Genomic DNA, 20,830 nt, shown 5'->3' on the forward strand with positions numbered 1-20,830 from the left:
TTTTTTGCCTACACACTTCATTTATGTGACCAGTACAAGCAATGACAGTAACTAGGTTGAGAATTGGCATTTATTTAGTGTTTTGGCCTTTTTCATGATGTCACTCATTATTGGGAGTTCTCCTTCTATGAGTAATTTCTGTATGTGGGCTATGTGCGAGGAATAACTCAGATATATTTTGCCTGTTGCTCAGCAACAGATTTAGCAGGAAGTGGGTGACTACAAACATAGCGCCTCACCTCTCTATGCTAAAGAGGAGGCGGGCTGTTCTATAATCAACGGCAGTGTGCCAGCAGCATATCTAGAACTAGAATTACAGTTGTCAACACTTGTGAGGGATTATGGGAAATTTGGGTTCCAATGACTGAAGTAGAAAAACGTGTTGTATATAAAATGTTTTATTTTATTTAATTATTTTTTTGAGCAAAGAAATTGACATTTTTTATTTTTATTTAAGATTCTATCCAATACATTAAAACAAGTCTTCTGATAGAAGTCCATCCTCAATATGCAAGTAGATATCTTATATACTTAATGTGAATTCAGAAGAAAAAAACTATGAGGTGTGTTTCTTGATGAACCATTTACATTTTAGCAAAATCAGCGCAAACTACATATATCCCCCCCCCCCCTCAAGAAACCTTCAAAAAAAAAAAAAAAAAAAAAAAAGTGTATACAAATTTAGACAGAAGTTTCCCACCAACCCTGTTGAATAGGCTACTGGCTTTTATACACCAGGCACTGAATAGAGCTTTTCCTTCACAATACCGTTCTACGAGGTACATCGAGCAAACTGTATAGGTAACAGGGGGCTTTGTCATGCGCTTTCACTTCTTTGACACACAACAGCTCATTAAAGAATTCACAAACCCGACGGGGACTAACTGTAGATGTAGCACTTTCTTAAAAAAAACAAAACACAACTTTCTACAGTTACAGGAGAGAGAGGGAAAAAAAAAAAAACACACCTTTTTAATCTGAGGTAGACAAATTGACTAAAACATGTATGCCCAGAGAGATAAACATAACAAGCAGCGGCTACGCCAATATCCATAGACAAGGCACATTTAGCTACTTAAATACATTCATACTAACAACAAAGTCAAGAAAGTTGCCCGACTGGCTAGGAAAAATAATTTTGTAGATTAGTTAAAAAAAAAAAGAAAAAAAAAAAGTAAAGTTTAAAAAGTTTTGCTCCACCGTCTCCAGGATCCTCTAGCACAGTTGACACCACGACCCAGTTGATGAAAACTTAGCCAGCCAGCAACTGGGCCAGGACACTGCTCCAGTCACGTTAGATGTCCATCAACAGGGATGGGCATCCCCCCCCCTCCCAAGTCGTGATGTCATAACTTGGGGGAAAATGTCTTCGGGCAGGGATCCTAGAGCCTGTCAGATGCTGCTTCGCAGGCACGGGAAAGGTAAGCAATACTTGATTATGTTCTTCCCTACCGTCTGTCAGATTATGCAAATTCCTTTAAATAATGGAAATCTCTGCTTACTCTAGGTTAATTAGCCAAGTGGGCGGTCCTAGTAATTGACAGCTCTTTCTATGTGAACACTTATATGTCACTCCTACCCCATCAAGGCCTTGACTTATAAATGTCCTGAAACTTTACTGTACAGATTTTAGGTACTTCTTTTAATTTTCGACCTATGTAATATCTCCAAATGGACAAAGTATCCTGAAATGACTTAATACCGCTGATACCGCAGGCAGATTGAGGAGATTTATAGGTCAGTTACTTAACTTCTTTGCATCTTCTCTTTGATGACATCAAATTAAATAACCTGGCTCGATATCCATAAATTCTTCATAAGGGGGGGGGAGAATGGCAGGCGGACACATTTCTCGCACAAATCAGCATTTGCCTGTAGTCAGTGATGGGTGTCAGGGGGTTATCACGAGTCGGCAAGATAGAAAACGTTAATCTACATCCATTCCCGGCCAATAATTCCATCTGATTCGTCATCGGAAAAGCAACCCAGGAAACTAAACGGATTAAAATAAAAGGGGGGGGGGGGGGGAGTGATAAAATACTGGAGGAGGACTGAAAAGAAATATTACAGGAGGCGGAAATGATGATCGTGATGAGTGAGAAGCTACCGCTATAGATATAATTGGCAGCAAGTTGGAAGCAGGAGGAATAGGCGCATGTAAGGATCTGGCAAGGGTCAAATTTGTGATGGCTGGAAAGGCAAATTTATAAAAGGTAGATCTGGTGGGATGCTCCTGGTGCGTAGTGGTTAGTAGATACCTAAAGCCGAAGTCTGTTCCGATTGCTATTCACCCCTCAAAGTGCCTACAAATGGACATATAGTGTCCTATCCTATTGTGTTGCTGGGAGGTGTAGTGCAACCTTAGGGCTCACCTTCTGAAACCTTCCTGTCACGGTGGGGTCCAAGGGTGCTGGGGCCCATGTCTTCTTCAGCATACACGCAGGGACATATAATTTTTAATAAAAGTCTTCACACAATAGCGGTGAAAGTATATCAAGACTTTACTTGAAGGATAACTATAAACAATACAATACTGGCTCATCTGATGATGGTAAACTGTTGGCTTGATCATAGTCCTTTGCTTCAGGGGAAGGGTTACCTTGGTTACTATAGCTTAAGACTTGGTGGATAAATAGGATTTCAAAGAGACAGACCTGTTCCAGAGACTATAGCTTTCCGCCTTTATAAGGTACGTGTGAATAGGTACTTGAAGTTACTGAAGAGACTTGACGCTGTCGACGTTCACCATCATGTAGGAGGAAGACGCATGGACACACTGACTAGGAAGCCAGGAAGATGTGGACGGTGAATGGGAGACCCTCTATCATTTCACCAATCCGACAGCAGGCACTAATAAATACAGAGGATGTCCTGCTGAGACTTTGAAGACACGTATTAGTCCTTATGGCTGACTGGAAACAGGTTAGGGAAGGGGTGGGGAACCTTTTCCATGTCGAGGGCCGGTCGGGCATTAATAAAATCATTCGAGGGCCGCATACCGTGCGCGGCAGTTAGTAGCGGGGGTTTGCAGCACCCAGGACAAGGCATAGTATTGTTCCCCTAGTGCCCCTGCTATTGTAGTTAACCCCCCAGTGATGCCCCTTGTAGTCTAGTTAACCCCCAAGTCATGTCCCTGGTAGCCTAGTTATCACCCCCCCATCAGTCATGTCCCTGGTAGCCTAGTTATTCCCCCCCCATCAGTCATGTCCCTGGTAGCCTAGTTGTCCCCCCCATCAGTCATGTCCCTGGTAGCCTAGTTGTCCCCCCCCCATCAGTCATGTCCCTGGTAGCCTAGTTATTCCCCCCCCCATCAGTCATGTCCCTGGTAGCCTAGTTGTCCCCCCCATCAGTCATGTCCCTGGTAGCCTAGTTGTCCCCCCCCCCATCAGTCATGTCCCTGGTAGCCTAGTTGTCCCCCCCCCCATCAGTCATGTCCCTGGTAGCCTAGTTGTCCCCCCCCCCCCATCAGTCATGTCCCTGGTAGCCTAGTTGTCTCCCCCATCAGTCATGTCCCTGGTAGCCTAGTTGTCCCCCCCCATCAGTCATGTCCCTGGTAGCCTAGTTGTCCCCCCCCCATCAGTCATGTCCCTGGTAGCCTAGTTGTCCCCCCCCCCATCAGTCATGTCCCTGGTAGCCTAGTTGTCCCCCCCCCCCCCCATCAGTCATGTCCCTGGTAGCCTAGTTGTCCCCCCCCATCAGTCATGTCCCTGGTAGCCTAGTTGTCCCCCCCCCATCAGTCATGTCCCTGGTAGCCTAGTTGTCTCCCCCATCAGTCATGTCCCTGGTAGCCTAGTTGTCCCCCCATCAGTCATGTCCCTGGTAGCCTAGTTGTCCCCCCATCAGTCATGTCCCTGGTAGCCTAGTTGTCCCCCCCCCCATCAGTCATGTCCCTGGTAGCCTAGTTGTCCCCCCATCAGGCATGTCCCTGGTAGCCTAGTTGTCCCCCCATCAGTCATGTCCCTGGTAGCCTAGTTGTCCCCCCCCCCCCATCAGTCATGTCCCTGGTAGCCTAGTTGTCCCCCCCCCCCCCCCCCATCAGTCATGTCCCTGGTAGCCTAGTTGTCCCCCCCCCCCCCATCAGTCATGTCCCTGGTAGCCTAGTTGTCCCCCCCCCCCCATCAATCATGTCCCTGGGATCCTAGTTAGCCCCCAAATAAAAAAATAAACATCCCTCTCACCTTACCTCCGCTCCCACGCAGTCCAGGTCCTCTTCTCTCCCAGGTCCTCTGTGCCGGTCTTCTCCTGCAGGCGGCGCGCGATGAAATGACGTCATCGCGCGCGGCCCGCAGGAGACTAAAGACACGCGCCGCTCTGCTGGGGAAGAAGCCGGCATAGACAGCATCCTCCGGTGTCCGCCAGCTGTCACAGACACCGGAGGATGCGGTGTATGCCGGCTTCTTCCCCAGCAGAGCGGCGAGCATCACAGGGGAGCTGCGGGCCGCATCGGGAGGTCTCAGGGGCCGGATGCGGCCCGCGGGCCGGAGGTTCCCCACCCCTGGGTTAGGGGGTTGAGGATGGAGTCTGACAGAATTACTGAGGTGACGTAGGGAGGTTAGATGTGACTCTGGCAATGCCAGACTACCAACTGTCACTGAGGAGACCGCACAGCCCTTCTGGGTAAAAGGTGGGCGGAGCTAGCTTTCCCCTGGCCAATCACTAGAGTGTGATAGGTTGCAGGGGAGGAGCACTGAAAAAGCTCAACACTTGTATTATTAGCGATTAATACATAACATATTAAATAAATACATAGCAGAAAACAATACCACTACAAGAGAGCTAAGGAAGAGCAGCAAATACATAGGCCCTAATACAGACTGTCTAAGGTTGCCAATAGCAACAATACATTTCCAGACGCCTGACAATAAATACCGTTCTGGTCCATTACAGACACATGAGCATTGGACGGGTGGTTGTGACACTTATCTGAGGAAGAGATGGCACTAGGATTCACTACAGGAAAAATATAAGCCAGACAGTACGATGAGCAATGTTCTGTCTGAAGCCCCGGCATCACATGGATATTACTGCAACACGAACAACCTACCTAACCAATGTACAAAGTCCCCTCTTCACGGCAGTGGGATCCCCTATGGCAGCGGCCTCTTTTGGCAGGATAATACCCCGGCCACACTGCAGACATTGCCATCGTTCAAAGATAAGGAACATGACAAAGATCAATGCGTTGACTCGGCCTCCACATTTCCAGATCTCAATCCGATCAAGCATCTGTGGGTTGTTCTGCAAAACCATGGAAGCTGCACTTCACAACTTACAGGACTTAAAGGGGTACATCCTTTATGTACAGTATAGGGGATAACTAGCTGATCGCAGGAATGTCCAACTGCAAACTGAAGAAAGAGGACCACAGTTCCAAGTTAGAATGGATTGGCAGGTAGTATATATGTGGCAATTACAACTTCCGCAGGACCTGCCAATCCACCAGAAGACTGGAGTCCCTGGTCTCGAAATCACAGGAAGGGTTTGCAAGGTGATCCCAGTGGTCAAACCCCATGTGAAATAGCTAGTTATTTCCTATCCTGTGGTCAGATTGGGAAAAAGCTTTTAAAGCTCCATTAAATTATCCAGTGGTAGAACAAACAAATACCAAAAACAGTGCCCCACCTGTCCTCAGGTTATTGTGGTATTACAGCTCCAGCTGTTATGGAAGCACGAGAAGAACCTACACAATATTAGAGGGGTGGTTTTAATGTTATGGCTTATTGAGATATATATGCATTGATATGGATCAGCCACACCACCTAACACTGCAAAGTTTTACGTACAAATGAAACCCATTCACAACAGTACAAGAACTGGATTAATGCAGAAGAATCCAGCCTGCAAGGATACCCTTCCAATAGCTCCAAAATAATCCCTATGCAGAGAGCCGGCTGTAACAATGGACGGCTGGACCAAGCTTGAATTGTAAGATGACTGGTAATTTACCAAGAGTGACCGCACTGGGGGAGGGTGCAAGAGGGACAACACATGCATCAATTTCCATGTCTGCAGTAGCTGGGAATGATGGGCTCACAAAGGAGCGGGGAGGACCCAGCTGTCACTCCAACATGCACAAGTGGGATACAAGGATTGAGGCCACAACTCCACCTCTGCTGGATGCAAATCCCAACGGGACAGAAGAGGAAAGGGGAAAAAAAAAAAAAAACTTGTGGTTTGATGTTTGTGATTGCCAAGAACAAATGTAAACCTCTCAGGGCTGCAGTCAGTGCCGGAGAACTTGTATGTAGGCTCCAGGCTCTGATATCTTTTCATATGGATACAAGCCCTCCGAGGCCGAGATCTAAGAGTCTGGTGGCAGCTGCAAAAATAGTCAACACTTCTTACAGGTTTGGAGTTATCTTGTATGCAAGTAGATTATATTATATATAAAATTTATTTTATTTATTTATTTTTTTAAAGACGGGCACTTAAAAATTATGCATTACATACACAATACCTACAGAAAGCAGCCTCTAGACAAAACTATACAAACCCACCAGATACTGTCATAAAATAGGGGTATGCATACAACACAAATAATTATACATGCTTTGCCATATGCATATTTCTGCATGTGATGAATATGTAAGAAGAAAAAAAAAAAAAAAAAGTGTTAAGCGAACTTGCCAAACTGTTAGAGTTCGGTGACGCTCTCCAAACCGAAATGCTTGGTATTTGACTCCAGGAATCTGGAGAAGCTGGATGCCACCCTAGGGGGTCCTGGAAAACATGGATACAGCCATAGGCTGTATCCATGTTTTCCTGGCAGCCTTAGGGCAGCATGTTACTTCGAGCCGATGAGAGTCAAATGCCAAGCGTTTGGGTTTAGCGAACGTTGCCGAACCTCAACAGTTTGGCGAGTTCGCTCAACAGGAATTATAGCCCATATCTATCTAATGCGTATAGGCATCTTCCACCAAGATCTACTACTTTTTTAAGTCAAAAAGAAACTACTCTGCTTTATATATGTAAAGTACATATCCAGAGTAAAAGGTCCCATAGAACAAAATACTACAGAACTCACTGATCCCAACAAGACAGTCCGACTGTCTAGTGTGTATGGAAGCCTCTAGGTAGATAGTGTTGGAGAAGCGAAGGATCGGGTATGCTGGATTTCCATAGGATAGAGGGTTTATCAAGCTGACTGATAGAAACCCAACCACAGAGACCCCCTGCGATCCTGAGAATCAGCATGGTGGACTATATTGCCAGTCAGCACTCCATTCATTCACTTTAATGGCCCGCGCAATTCATTTCGAGGACAATGTCTCTGCTCTTGGGTTCAGTGTGGGGTTGGACCAATAGTATTCAGGGTTGGACCAATAGTATTCAATCAGCTTGTTATCGCCTGTCCTATGGATAGGGCAGGGACGGAGAACCTGTGGCTCTCCAACTGTTGCAAAACTACAATTCCCATCATGCCTGGACAAAGGTATAGCGTTTGAATGGGAATTGTAGTTTGCAACAGCTGGAGTTCCAAAGGTTCCCCATCACTGGGACAGGGAAAAACACACTGAGCTAATAATACCCCCTCTAACACCTATATGGTGGCTGTAAGTTTTCCCTCTACCTAAATGGATCTCCTTTGGGTGTTCAATTTGCAGTCACATCTCCAATAACATACTAATGGGCTCATTGACTTCCTATGAAATTGACCCTGGTGTTTGTGCACATACAATAAGGAAATTAGATTGTAAGCTTCACCGGGGGATAAAGGAATGAAGACAGTGAGGCCAATTTGTAATATGCACACTATATTTTTACCATCATATATTTATTGCCGTCATTACTACTATCCATTGTGATGGATCCCATGTGGCTGCAAGGAAGGGGGGGGGGGGGGGGGGGGGGGAAGGAAAAAAAAAAAAAAAAAAAAAAAAATCACCCTGTGGGGGTTGGGAGAAGTAAGGGGGTGGGAGAATGTGACCCTAGCCTGCATCTTCAGACTCCTGCAGTGAGGAAGAAAAACTCTAAATGAAGACTTGAGAGCCAAAGGAGTGTTTCTTCTTTTCTTTTCAGCCCGGGAGTCTGCAGTTCATGCAGAATACACAACTTTATTGACAGTGCCGGAAAAAGCTCGGAATACTTTCAGCTGTTCTCCGCTGGGTTTAACCACTTCCCAACAAGAAGAGAGAGCGATCTCTGGGCGGACAACATGTGACAGGACAGGAAGCTTTGGAATCATGGGAGCACATCACATGCCTGTAGAACACAGGGGAACTTATCCTACGAGTCCATAAACTCATGTGAGAGTATGAAACAGGAAAAACCAAAAACAGCCAAGAAAAAAAAAAAAAAAAAAGTTGGACCGCAACCATGCAGAAGTCGCTGCAATGCAAAGTTATATAGTGATGAGGGAACCAGGATCCAGGTGAAGGCTATAAAAAGCCATATACTGGCGTCACCAGTGATTGTGGCTGCAATTGGGAAATGCTCTTTTCTCCCCTTTTTGGTCTGGAAACGATGACACAACAAAAAACAGGATACTAAATAAAAAAAAAAAAAAACAAGACGATAGCCACAGAAGAATGCAGTCATAGCTCAGAAGACGTTCTATTGTAAGAACTGGCCAGACACCTGGATCCATGAATGAAGGAGATGCCTGTCAATCAAAAGAAGTGGAGGAAAGAAAAAAAAAAAAGTTGTGAAAACCCCCAAACTCAAGGAAACAAAGGGTCCTCGACTACATTCCTTAAGGACCCCTGCCCGTCCAGGTTTGAGGGATAATCCGTGCCATAGAACATTTGTTTCACTAAATCATTCAGAGTCAAGCAAGGACGCCCTGCAGCCAAGGAAGTCCTATTAAGAAATGGTAACAATAAGAGAGGGCATCTTCGGTGGGGGAACTCTCTGGTGGGCATATAGATAACGTTAGGTAAAGTATATTTCTTTCAAATCAACGGGTACCAGAAAGTGCCAGAAATGTGTAATTTACTTCTATTAACAAATCTCAAGTCTCCCAGTCCAGTCTGCGAAGCAGGAAAAAATTTCTATGGGAATTTGCTGCTGCTCTGGACAGTTCCTGACATGGACACAGGTGGCAGCAGAGAGCATTGTAACAGACTGAAGATAATACACCACTTCCTGCAGGACATACAGCAAATAATAAGTACTGGACGATTGTTTAATAGTAAATTACAGATCTCTGGTACTTGCTGGGACCAGATTTGAATTTTTTTTTTTTTTACCAAACTACCCCTTTAAAAGAGAACCAACGCCACATCCTCTTAATTATGCATCTTATGGGTTAAAAACAATTGTTTCAGGAGATCACCTATTGCAACTATATTAGAAATTCTTGGGAATTTTTTTTACATATGGACCTCACTCCGCTTTCACTGTGGCGACTGATACAGAACTAATTTTATTGCAGCTTTTCAGCACAAATACCAAGGGGGCGGCATAATGTAGTTTGGGTATGTGTTCCCACATTCAGATTTTGACATGTCAGACGTTTCAATTGGTCGGGGTCTCAGTGCCAAGACCCCCTCCAATTATTAGATTTATCGGTGGAATGCTCACTACAGCACACTTCATTCTATTGCACTCTATTATAAGTCTATGGAGCCCATCTCCTGCAATCAGAGTGAAGCACATAGCCTTGCGCTTCAACATGTCAGAAGTTCGAATCGGTCAGGATGCTGAGACCCCCGCTAATCACTAGAACGCTCAGCACCGCGCTCTCTGCCCCTTCATCTTCGCTATAACTGCGGTCTACTGAATTATAATGGAGCCCATGACACTTCAGGCTGGAAGGGAAATAGCCTGCTCAGCCAATCAGTGACTGCAGCAGTGTCCCACCCCAGTCATTAACTGGCTGAGAGGGGCATCCATCAGCCAGGTCGCGACATAGCCAATGGGAAAGCTCAGAGGACAGCAAACAGGGTCCAGTAGCAGGACACAGCTTTGCGCAGGCACTGGGAAAGGTGACTATACCTTGTTGATTGTTTTTTTTATTTCCCCCCCCCCCCCCACCTCATGCCATAATGTTTGTTTTTTTTATCTCCCACCGGACATCACCTCTAAGCTCGATTGCCTTTAATGGAACAGAGCTGCAAAACCAAAACCCAAACTGGAGACAAGATTCCTACTGTCTCTGGTAGAAAGTGACCATGTTTTTCCTAACACTGGATAACCCCTTTAAATGGAGTGAATGTAGCCTACTAGGAAGCATTTTGGGACCGCCATAGATCTTATATTATTTAGTAGAAAGTGTATGATCACCTTAAGGATATCCTTTGTTGCCCATAGCAACCAACCAGGGCTCAGCCTTGACATATGAACGAGCTCTGTTAAAGTGAAAGCTAAGCTCTGAATGGTTGCTATGGGCAACAAAGACTGCTTTATAAAGCTCCCACTATGGTTTTGCCATGGTATATGGTGGCATACCTTTTTGCAGTAATGCGACATGTACACTCCGGCCTACTACACATCCATACTAACGTAGTGTGTGCCCTACAGGAGTGTTACACACTCAGTGGCTATCCAGCTGTTGCAAAACTACAACTCCCAGCATGCCCAGACAGCCGAAGGCTGTCTGGGCATGCTGGGAGTTGTAGTTTTGCAATAGTCTAAGGTAGGGGTTTTTTGGTAGCAGCCTGTATTTTGTAAATGAAGCCTAGAAAACCATAAAGAATCATTGGTGATAGGCACTGAAGCATTATAAGTATATAAAGCTCTGTGGCGTATAGTTTACTATACACAAAGCAGGCAATATTTGTACATTTAAAGTGACGTGTAACAACTAAACCAATGTAATGTAACCGACTGTACCACAAGTTCACAGAGCACATTATACCGCCATAAAAGTTCAATGACGCCCCCCACTACCGCAGTCACGTACGTGCGACTATTGACGGGCCTTAAGGTCAAACACCAATCTTCTGAATGGAAACACAACCTCTAATTGGTAGCATTAGGTTGTTCTATTTGGTGTATTTTTCCTATAAAACAGCACCTCAAGGGGCGACTTCACTCCCCGGTCGGATGGAGAAAAAAAAAAAAAAAAAAAAAAAGACAAATCCACAGCACAATGACTCGGGTAGCATAGACATAGCCATGCGCTGAGACCTGCGTAAGCTGGATGAAGGCTGAGCGGAGCAGATGGCTCTCTAGACCTGGATGAGATCAGAATTCACAATGCAATGTAATGAGTTTAGCTGAAGGATGACTTGACAGGCTGCATGGACCAGCACAGCCCTCTGGATAAACACACCTTCCTCTGCTCCTCATTCACATTTGACCCCATAGCAACTACTTAATAAAAATCCAAGATTCGAATACATTAAAAACGGCAAAATATTTTAATAGCTAAAAGGGGTACCGATTTTGCAACTGAGCACAAGGTATCGCTTTACCGCATATAAGCGCAATTCCAGTTATAGCTAACGTTACAGAGATGTGTTCGCATGCATTGGTAGACGGCCGCGTGATGTGGCCCCTAGTTATTGTTTGCAGCACCATTACCGATACGCATCAACCCTTGTTTCTTTGTCTCCACTGTAGAGCAGTGTTGTCCCAAAAAAAAAAAATTTGTACTACAATTTGCAGAGTACAGTGGTACCTTGGATTACGAGCATAATTCGTTCAAGGACCGCGCTTGTAATCCAAATCACTCTTAAACCAAAGCAAATTTTCCCATAAGAAATTATTGAAATGTAGACAATTGGTTCCACACCCCAAAAATAATGATTTTTTTTATTTTTTTTTTTTTAATTCTGAACATGTAAAACGGATGAAACAAACAATGAGAAACAGCTGAATATGTGATATTATAAGTTACTGTACAGTATAGCACTCAGCATGTGGAGTATAATGTACAGTAAGTGCATAAACCTGAACAAAAAACAGCAGCAGTTTGTAGATACAGGATGGAGCTGCAGATCCACATAATGCAGTAGTGTATTACAGACTAGAATAGAGAAGCAGAGGTCTGTGTGGTCACATGACAGCAATGGGGAAGGGGTGTGTGTTCAACATGGACCAATCAGGAAGTGAGAATCACAGAGCTGTGCAGGAGGACAGTGACAGAAACCTTTCTATACAGCAGTGTGTATAGCCGAGTGTGAGTGCAGGCAGATTATAGCAGGAATGGAGAGGATGGGAAACACAAGGACTTACAGACACTGCAGGGAGCAAGAAGGAATGAGCAGGGCAGATGTGGGCACATAAATGCACTCTGGGGAGAGAGGGGTTAAAGCTATGAAGAGAGTCCTGTCCCCTGATGTAAGCCTCAGCCTGAAGTGGATCTGCTATGATTTGTAAGGTGAGGGAGCCTTCCTGGGTCAGAGTCCAGGGCTGTAGACCCCGCTATGCACACCAGGCCCCTCCCCCACTCTCCTCCAATCCAGTACAGGGAGCTCTTAAATCAAAGCAATGCTCTTAAACAAAGTCACAATTTTGAAAAACTGTCAGCTCTTAAGTTACTCTTAAACCAAGGTACCACTGTATTATGAGGCAGATACAAAGTTAAAGGGGTATATAGTTATGCTTGTAGCGCTCCTCAAGTTAAATATTTTTGAAAAAAAAAAACATACATTAAGCAAACGCCTCTTCCTGACATGCCGCGCTTTCTCTCCCATTGTTTACAGCTTGATGTCTAGGTTACCGACCATCACTCAGTTCTAAAAACAGTGGTCTGGTGGGTGTATATATAGCCATAATGTAGCTGTATAGAGATATGGGGGGGACATTTATGAAGATTGACGTACGCCCATTTTCCCCGTTCGAGGTGTAGACTTGAATCATGATTTAAATCTGCAAGCAGACGTGAATCATGATAGATGAGGTGCAGGAGGAGGCCACACCTCCTTCCCAACTTTTTGCACCCCATCAGGCAAGTGGGGTAAACAGCATGCATACACCAGGGAGAAGGGGCGAATCTGCAGCTTCTCTCTGGCGTACGCCCCAGCGCTAGGATTCATAGATGTCCCCATGGTGCATACATGATGTATAGTATATATAAATATGTATATTATACCTATACAGACACTAGGTATACTACAGCACTGCTTTTAGAGCAGAGCAGTGGTCCATTACCTAGACAACGAGTTGTTAACTATGAGAGAAAAAGTGCATGAATATCAAGAGAAGACGACGAGTTTGCTAAATAAATATATCTACAAAAATATTTAAAGGGAAACTATCAGCAGGTGATCGGTACCTGTACTTGCACATTCCCGCTCTGCTCTTCTTACCTCTCTCTCGCTCGCTCTGTGGTGCAGTTACTCTGTAGTTTGATCTAATGATATATGCAAATTATGCAATGGGGTCATTCCTCAGTCCTTCAGTGCACTGTCCCATCCGCCGCCTCCTATGTCCCTTCCCATTATGCATAAATAGCCATGCCCATCTCCTATGCATAAGTAGGAGGGGGGACATAAGAGGCAGCAGGGGGGTGGGACAGTGCACTGAGGGGCTGAGGAACGCCGGTACAGGCACCTATCAGCAGGTTTGTATGTACGAACCTGCTTATAGTTCCCCTTTAACTTGACCACACGTACAAGTATAGCTATGTTAACTGAGATGACTTATAGTAAGGCAAGGAAGAAGCAGCATAAGGTGTAATACGGTATAAACAATAGTACCATGTATCAGAGACCCTACATACTGCAGTAGCCCTACACAAGTTCTCATCCTAGCGTGCCCCCCCCCCCCCCCAACCTGCAGACCCCATAACAGCTGCTTCCAGATGTCTTATATGGGAGCCTAGATGAATTCGCCACTTAGAATGCATCACAGATGGACGCACATAAGACCCTGTTGACACGTATATTTAACGGATACATCAACTTGATGCAACCGTTTCTGTAGCATTATATTTTTTTTAGGATGAGTTCATATGTGTGTTGGGGACTGTATCCCCATGTACAGTTCAAATAAAAGAAAAAAAAAAAAACATAATAGCCAATAAAATGACGGGCACCATCTAGAATCCTGATGGGACCCATTAAAGATAATGGGGAATGTAGGGCTCCATTGGTGTCCGTCATGGAGCAGACCTGCCGGCTCTGTTTACTGCTATTGAATCTGGCACGGAGGCCCCAAAAGGAGCCTCTGACTCAGAGGTGAATCTGCATAGGATATCTTAGACACTATTCGGCACAAGAAAAAAAAACCCTGGATGCTTTGCTCTCCATCTTGATCAGTTTTAAACTTCTATTCACAGTGTAGGGCGATGGATAAAGCTAGAGGATATCAAATCGTGTCTGTTTAACAGATCAATCTTTTTTCATATTTATCTACTTTCCTACAAGAGAAAAAATAAAACTGATAATATATATTTCCTTTTTTTTTTTTTGTAAGTTTTAATTGCATCTATTTCTCCCTTAAAAAATGGCCACCAAGAACCAGGCTCCTCCAGGTGTATAAGCCCTCAGTTACAATAAATCGCCAGACTACCTGTGTGTCTATGGTATCAGAGGATATAAGGTGCACCCTAAAAAAAAAAAAAAAAAAAATTCTTGAAGTGGGGAAAAAAAAAAAAAAGTTCTGGGACTCCAACACAAACCAATTTGGCTACAGAGTAAAAAGTATTAGTTGAGCTGAAGTTCTATCCTCTAGGTGGGGGAGGGAGGGCTGGGGTACTAGTCAGCTGAGCCGGGGGAAAAAAAATAAAACCTGTCAATGTAAATGGGAACTTAAAGAAAAAAAAAATAAAATACCACCAGATAATGCAGCAGGTAGAGGCATAAAATGCATAATGAAGCGGAGGCAATGGGAGGGAGGACAAGGCTTCTCATGGCACCATCGCTGTTCTATTTTAGTATGTCCTCTGCTCTCCCGCATGTTGCTATTCCTGGTCCGCAGGCAGCGCCAGTGGATTTAGAGTAATACCATTTGCCTGTCCCGTAGGAGGGTGCGGCAGAAACACTGAAAACTAAAGAGATTGGGGCGAGTAGCTATAAAAAGGCCAATATCCAAAGTTGTAAATTTCAGCTTCTTTGGTGGCACCAGAAGTCCCTACGGTTCCATATTATGGGACCACTGGGACTCTACTGTATTGTAGGTGATTGCATATGGAGGCACATAGTGGCGTGTTCAATCAGAATATAGATTTACTTCGGTACTTGAACCCTTATATGTATCACCATTAATTTCCCTGCAGAGAAATTCAAAAATTAAATTATTAAAAATGGCGGACAGCAAAATGGGATCTGCCAAAAAAAAAAAAAAAAAGTGAACAAGACTAAACCGGCCTGTTCTTGTGATAAGAGTTCCAGGGAACTGTACGATTTAATGTATATTCCCCCTCCTCACAGATAAGGCCAAACCAGCCTCCCACCAAGGGACACACTCAGCTCTGCTACATCTCCTGAAGTAAATTCAGATCCAAAAGGTGATGGATAGAAGGTAATACAGGAAATATTGGTCTGAATTAGCAATCAAACTGACAGATACTTCAGAGAGAACAGTCCAGGGTCTCCCTTTAGAACAAGTGTGTGTGTGTGCGCAGAATGGATGCCTTCATATACAGAAATCCACATGAAAAAAAATTATTCTCAACCACAAAAGGCCCAGCTGTGAGACCTGGCAATAGCTAAAAGGAAAAAGCAAAAAGTAATAAGTAAAAAAGAAAAATTTAAAAAAAAAAACTTTTCAAACGCTCCCTGATTTATCAAGTTGTCAATGATTTCCTATAGTCTGTGCAACAACTAGTAAGCCGGTCGTCACCCTGTGATCTAGGATGCTTCATTGCATAACTGATTTGCCATACAGGATTCTGGGAAAGTTGGGTGACTAGGCAGGAATTATGAGCAGTCCCATCTAAAGTAGTATAAAAAAAAAAAAAAAAAAAAAAGTTTGTTTTGTTTTATTTATTTTGTTTTCCCACAAACTAAAAAGAAAAAAAAATTACATAAAATCATCTGGCCCTAAAAATGAGCACGTCGAGCCTGGAATGTTCACTTAGGCCGAATTCCTCTATTCCCCAAATGAAAGTTTCAAATCCAGCTCGAGAGAACACGATACCAGGTTAAAAGTAGAAGTTAAAAATGGGGGAGGACGCTGCAACAAAGAATGCAGTATCCCAGGCGTCACCACCACCACCTGACATCCTGACACTTGTTAACACCTTTAAGTTAATGGCCTTAAGCAGGGAGGATATAGATAGCAACCAGAGGTCACTTTTAAAATATGTAGTAGTAGGTTGACTTCTGCCATGGCTGCAGCTGGCATAGACTGATGAAGCAGAGTGGAGTTTGTCATTGACTTGTTTCATAAAATTATAATAACCTGTGATAGACCAATGCGATTATGGTGACTGCTTATTTATTTTAGGATGTAGCAGAGCTGAATTTGGATTCTGGTTATTGGCACAGATGTAGCAGAGTTGCTTCGGTTCTCTAGATGTAGCAGTATTCAGCTTGGGTTCTGGTTGTCTATATTTGTACAGAGGCAGCAGACCTAATTCTGGTTTGGGTTGTTTATATTACGGCAGATGTAGCAGAGCTGAACTGTATGTGCTAATAAAATGCACGCACAAGTCAGTGACTGCTACATCTGTAAAGAGTCAATCTATAACTATATAACGTTATATAAGCCCATATACATAATAACACTCGTTATGTCGTCAAGCTGAACCTCTAGTTTGGCACAACTGCAGCAAAACCTACGCTGTCGTTTCCCAATAACAAACTGGCCTTTTTGGTAAGAACAAAAAAAAAACCCACTAAATTATGGCATATAACCAACTCAGCTCTGCTACATCCGTAAAAGGTTTTACCATCTATAGAATGAGATCTGAGTCACTGGAGGCCGAGCTCATTTATTTACGTTATTTTATTGTCTCCAGGTCCGCCATGGGCCGTCGCCCCATCCAGTTGACACGTTTCGAAAGTAGAGGTCAGCCTCACCTCACCCACTGAATGACATTTTAGACAGGAGAAAATAGCAAGTCATTCTTAAGAGGCGACTCCTCCCCCACTGTATCTGTACAGACCTTTAATAGCATTTGTCCTGACTGTTACTGGACTGAGCAGATAAATACTCCACGCTACTCCAGTCTATCGCCGTACAGCACCGCACACCACAAAAGGGCTTAAAAGCTTATCAGAATTCTCTTTCCCTACATGCAAGGGAGATGGAGCTTTACAATACGAGTAATAAAACGTTCCCTCTAATGCAGCTTTATAATACATGAGCAATTGCATTACTGTGACGCCCAATGCATACACTCGCCAAACGCTCTCTCCATTAGTTTACAGGCTGTCAACTTCCATTACCTACTAGCAGTTCCCTCCCCTTTCAATGCACCTTGCTGCAAAGTGCCCCCAACCCCATAATCATCCCACCTACCTTCTTCTTCTTCTTCTTCCATATTTACATAAACAGAAGAAACCTCATAAACACTAAACAAAACTCCATCAAGAGCAACAAAGTAGCAGAACAAAAAAAAATATATATATATATTTATTTACAAATATAAATAAATAATAATAAAAAAAAAAAACATTCTATCTAGAGTGACCAAAAATATACAGATTATGCCGGATCAGAGACAAGACGGGGTGACGTCAGTATAAAAAAAAAAAAATACCTGAAATGAGATTGGTTTCTATGATCCCTGCCCAGTGCACCTTTGCTGCCAGGGTGGGGCATCATGGAGCAGTCCACGCGATATGTCAGCAGCTTATAAAAATTGCATTAAAACAGAAGGTAGGAGAGGAAGGGAAAAAAAAAAAAAAAAAAAAAAAAAAAAAAGCCCTTGCGAGAGGTAAATCAATGCTTCCCTGGAGATCGGAGGAGGCAGCAGGCAGGAGGGGCTCTGCCCGGCATTGCAGGAAGGAACTAAACACCATTTTTTATTATCATTATTATTCTTATTCCTCTACCTGCACAAGAAGTTGCCATTTGGTGCAGCGATTTCCTGTAGATGGCAATAGATCCTGGCACATTCAGGGCATCAGATTAACCCATCTAGGTTTATTTTCCCATAGAATCCAATAGGCTTGCCTTGTGCCCAGGTAAACATGTTTACAGGTTTCGACGCTGGGTGGCACATGCCCACATGTCAAAACCCATGTCGTCAGCAATGACAAGAAGCCCCCTCCCCCCTCGTAGCCAGCATCAGCATCTCCAAACTTACCTTGCCCTGCATCTTAACAAGCTTCCCTATTCCTTCAGCCCACTATGAGGGGTTAAAAGCGAGCTGCTTATTACAAGTCGGCAACATAACGGGGGAAACTATAGGGCTGGCATGGAGCGGCGGCGGAGTACAAATCCCTTCCCTATACAATCCTTGTGAGACAGGAAGTCCCATCATCACAAAACCCATAATACTACAAAGTGTCAGCAGCGGGGAAGAAAGGGGGGGGGGGGGGGGGTGAGATAAAACAACAAGTATTTCCTCCCCTTCCTTCATCTGGGAAATATCTTTATTTTAACCCACTTCAACCCTTGGGAGTGTCTGCCAATGTGCCCGTCAACCGTGGGATGAAACTCCTGATACTAGGGATATAGAGGAGGGGGACAAGAAGAGGAGGGGGGGGGGGGGGGGGGTAAGAATGAAAAGGCAGCCGGAGTGTGAAATGTAAATGTTTCCCTTATATAGGCTGCGGCCGGAGTAAGAAGGGGCCCCCCTTTCTGCATACAGACACCACCCCTTTGTAGACAGGCAGGTACCTCTCTGTAGAAGGAGGGGAGAGATGACCAAAGGAGAGAAGAAGAAGAAGAAAAAAAAAAACACAACTTTCTGTAGGCCATTCCCCAGCTTTCACCGCACCCAAATGTCTCATCATCATTATCACCATCAGCACCCACCCACCCCCAGACTGGAAACCACCCAACCAAAATAACCTAACCAGCACCTAGATAGCTGTACAAAGGAGAACTGCACCCGGCCAATATAGGGACGGAGCCCTGATATAGATCAGACATCAGAAAAAAAAAAAAAGAGGAATGGAAACCAGCAGAGGGAGTGACTGCGAGTAGGAAAATTACCTTCAAAGTGGGTGGAAATATGATCAAATAAACTGCTCTATTAACCCCTTGTAGGAGGAAGCTGGACTGTTCTGCAGTGCCAGGTTAGCGTCAGCTGCCATACACCACAAAGGGGTTAAGCCAATGGGTGAAGGGGGGCGTCACTTAGTCACTAGAGGGGGGGGGCAATACCCCCCCTTAGGGCAACCATTTAAGGTCAGAGTGGCAAGTAGTATACAGCCAGGGATATAGGTGATAGAAGTCACTTCCTGCTACCTGTCAATCAAAAAAAAAAAAAAAAAAAACACTGCAGTAAACAAACTACTGCAGAACATCTTCGCTCAGACCGGTCAGTCTTAAAGGGACACTACACCTAGCGATCAAATCGATAACCAACCTGGCAAGGAAGTTCATACAAAAATATTTGCCCCCTCCCCTCAAAAAAAATAAATAAATAAAATCAGACCTGAATAGGAAGGATATTATAGAATTCTTAAGATTCGGGATTCAGCTTTAAAAAAATAATAGTTCAAAGAGGTTCTGCAGCAGCTGCAGTAGCCAGACTTTCTAGCTCCTATAGAGGATGAGAGAGAATGGATTTATTATAGGGGCTGGGTGATAGGAGTGAGCTGTACCTGGCAGGTATATAGGTGTATACACAGTATATATATATATACCTGTCACCTATAGACGCAGCAGGGGATGTGCTGATAGACAATCGATACACTTGTACTGCAGCAACAGTGTCGGGCTGAGCAGTGGGCACCATCCCCCTCCCCCGCCGCTGCCGGGATCATCACCCAGGTAACAGAACTCCCGGGGAGCCCCCGTACCCGGAAAGTTCCATGGATCCTGCTCCAATGTAACAATGCTGGGAGAGAACGGCAGCCAGGCCGGGGAGGGGGGGGCGCCTGTAGAATAAACGTGGCCGCTGATCCGCTACTTCTGCACTACCTGGAGGGGAGGGGGATCGGGGGGGATGGAGGAAGTTTGGGTTCAGGGGTCCAAGGGGGGACACATAACGGGGACGGTGCGGGACCGGCAGCCTCCGTACAGTAACACGGGAGCAGATGCGTCTAACGGTCCAGGGAGGAGGCGGCAGCAGGTAACATAACGGTACGCGCAGCCCCGGCCCCCGGCCCCGCTCCTCCCGGGGAGCAGCATGCCCAGCACCCCGGCCCCCGGCCGCAGCAGCGCCCTCCCCCCGGGCCCGGCACTCACCGTTATTCCGCCTGGGGTTCGCCTGTTTTCTGCGCTTACACCTGGGGCCATCCGCCATGATCCTCTCGTTCTTGTGTCTAAATGCTCGAGTCACCTCCCTCCCCCGCCCCTCCTAACACCACCACCACCTCCCTCCTCCCTCCCTGCCTGCACTGCTCTCCTCTCCCCCTGGCGAGGTCCGCACCTGGTTTACGACACTTCTCGTTTACGACATCACCTCAGCCCCCCTAGTGGTCTTAGAAGGGGGGTGGGAGCACCCCATGGGGCTGGGTGAGGGGGGCTCAGGTGGGGGAGGCTAGGCTGGCACCCAGGAGAGTGTGGGGAGAGGTGTATATAGAGAACAGACTGCACCTATGTATACAGTCATGGCTGCTGCTGGAGATGTCACACTTGTCACTATGGCTGTCTCAGCATGTCATATCTATAGGATAGTACTACTACTCTCAGCATGTCATCTATAGTGTAGTACTACAACTCCCAGCATGTCATACCTATAGTGTAGTACTAGGACCCCCAGAGCAGCCATATTTTGGGGTCCCCCCAGCATATCATATGTTGGTCGGTGTGATCAGCCACATGTTGGACAGATGTTTACCCACATTCTCTGTGGTACTACAACTATCAGCATGCCATATCTATAGTGTAGTACTACAACTATCAGCATGTCATATCTATAGTGTAGTACTACTAC

The 20,830-nt window shown here is 45.0% G+C and overlaps 1 protein-coding gene across 2 annotated transcripts in view; it reads right to left on the minus strand.

Moving 5' to 3' along the window:
• The window catches only part of ZEB1 (zinc finger E-box binding homeobox 1), a 91,993-nt gene extending 71,770 nt beyond the window's left edge, over positions 1–20,223 (minus strand). The window contains exon 1 of one of the 2 annotated variants that reach the window (XM_069958989.1): positions 20,140–20,223. In XM_069958989.1, coding sequence (XP_069815090.1) covers positions 20,140–20,197 — 58 coding nt within the window. In that variant the 5' untranslated portion in view covers positions 20,198–20,223. Of the gene's footprint in view, positions 1–17,831; positions 17,942–20,139 lie in introns of those variants that run through there. The other variant, XM_069958990.1, reaches the window with a different exon arrangement.
• Between the last annotated feature and the right edge of the window lie 607 nt (positions 20,224–20,830).

Source organism: Dendropsophus ebraccatus, chromosome 2, assembly GCF_027789765.1.
Source record: "Dendropsophus ebraccatus isolate aDenEbr1 chromosome 2, aDenEbr1.pat, whole genome shotgun sequence".
NCBI lineage: Eukaryota > Metazoa > Chordata > Amphibia > Anura > Hylidae > Dendropsophus > Dendropsophus ebraccatus.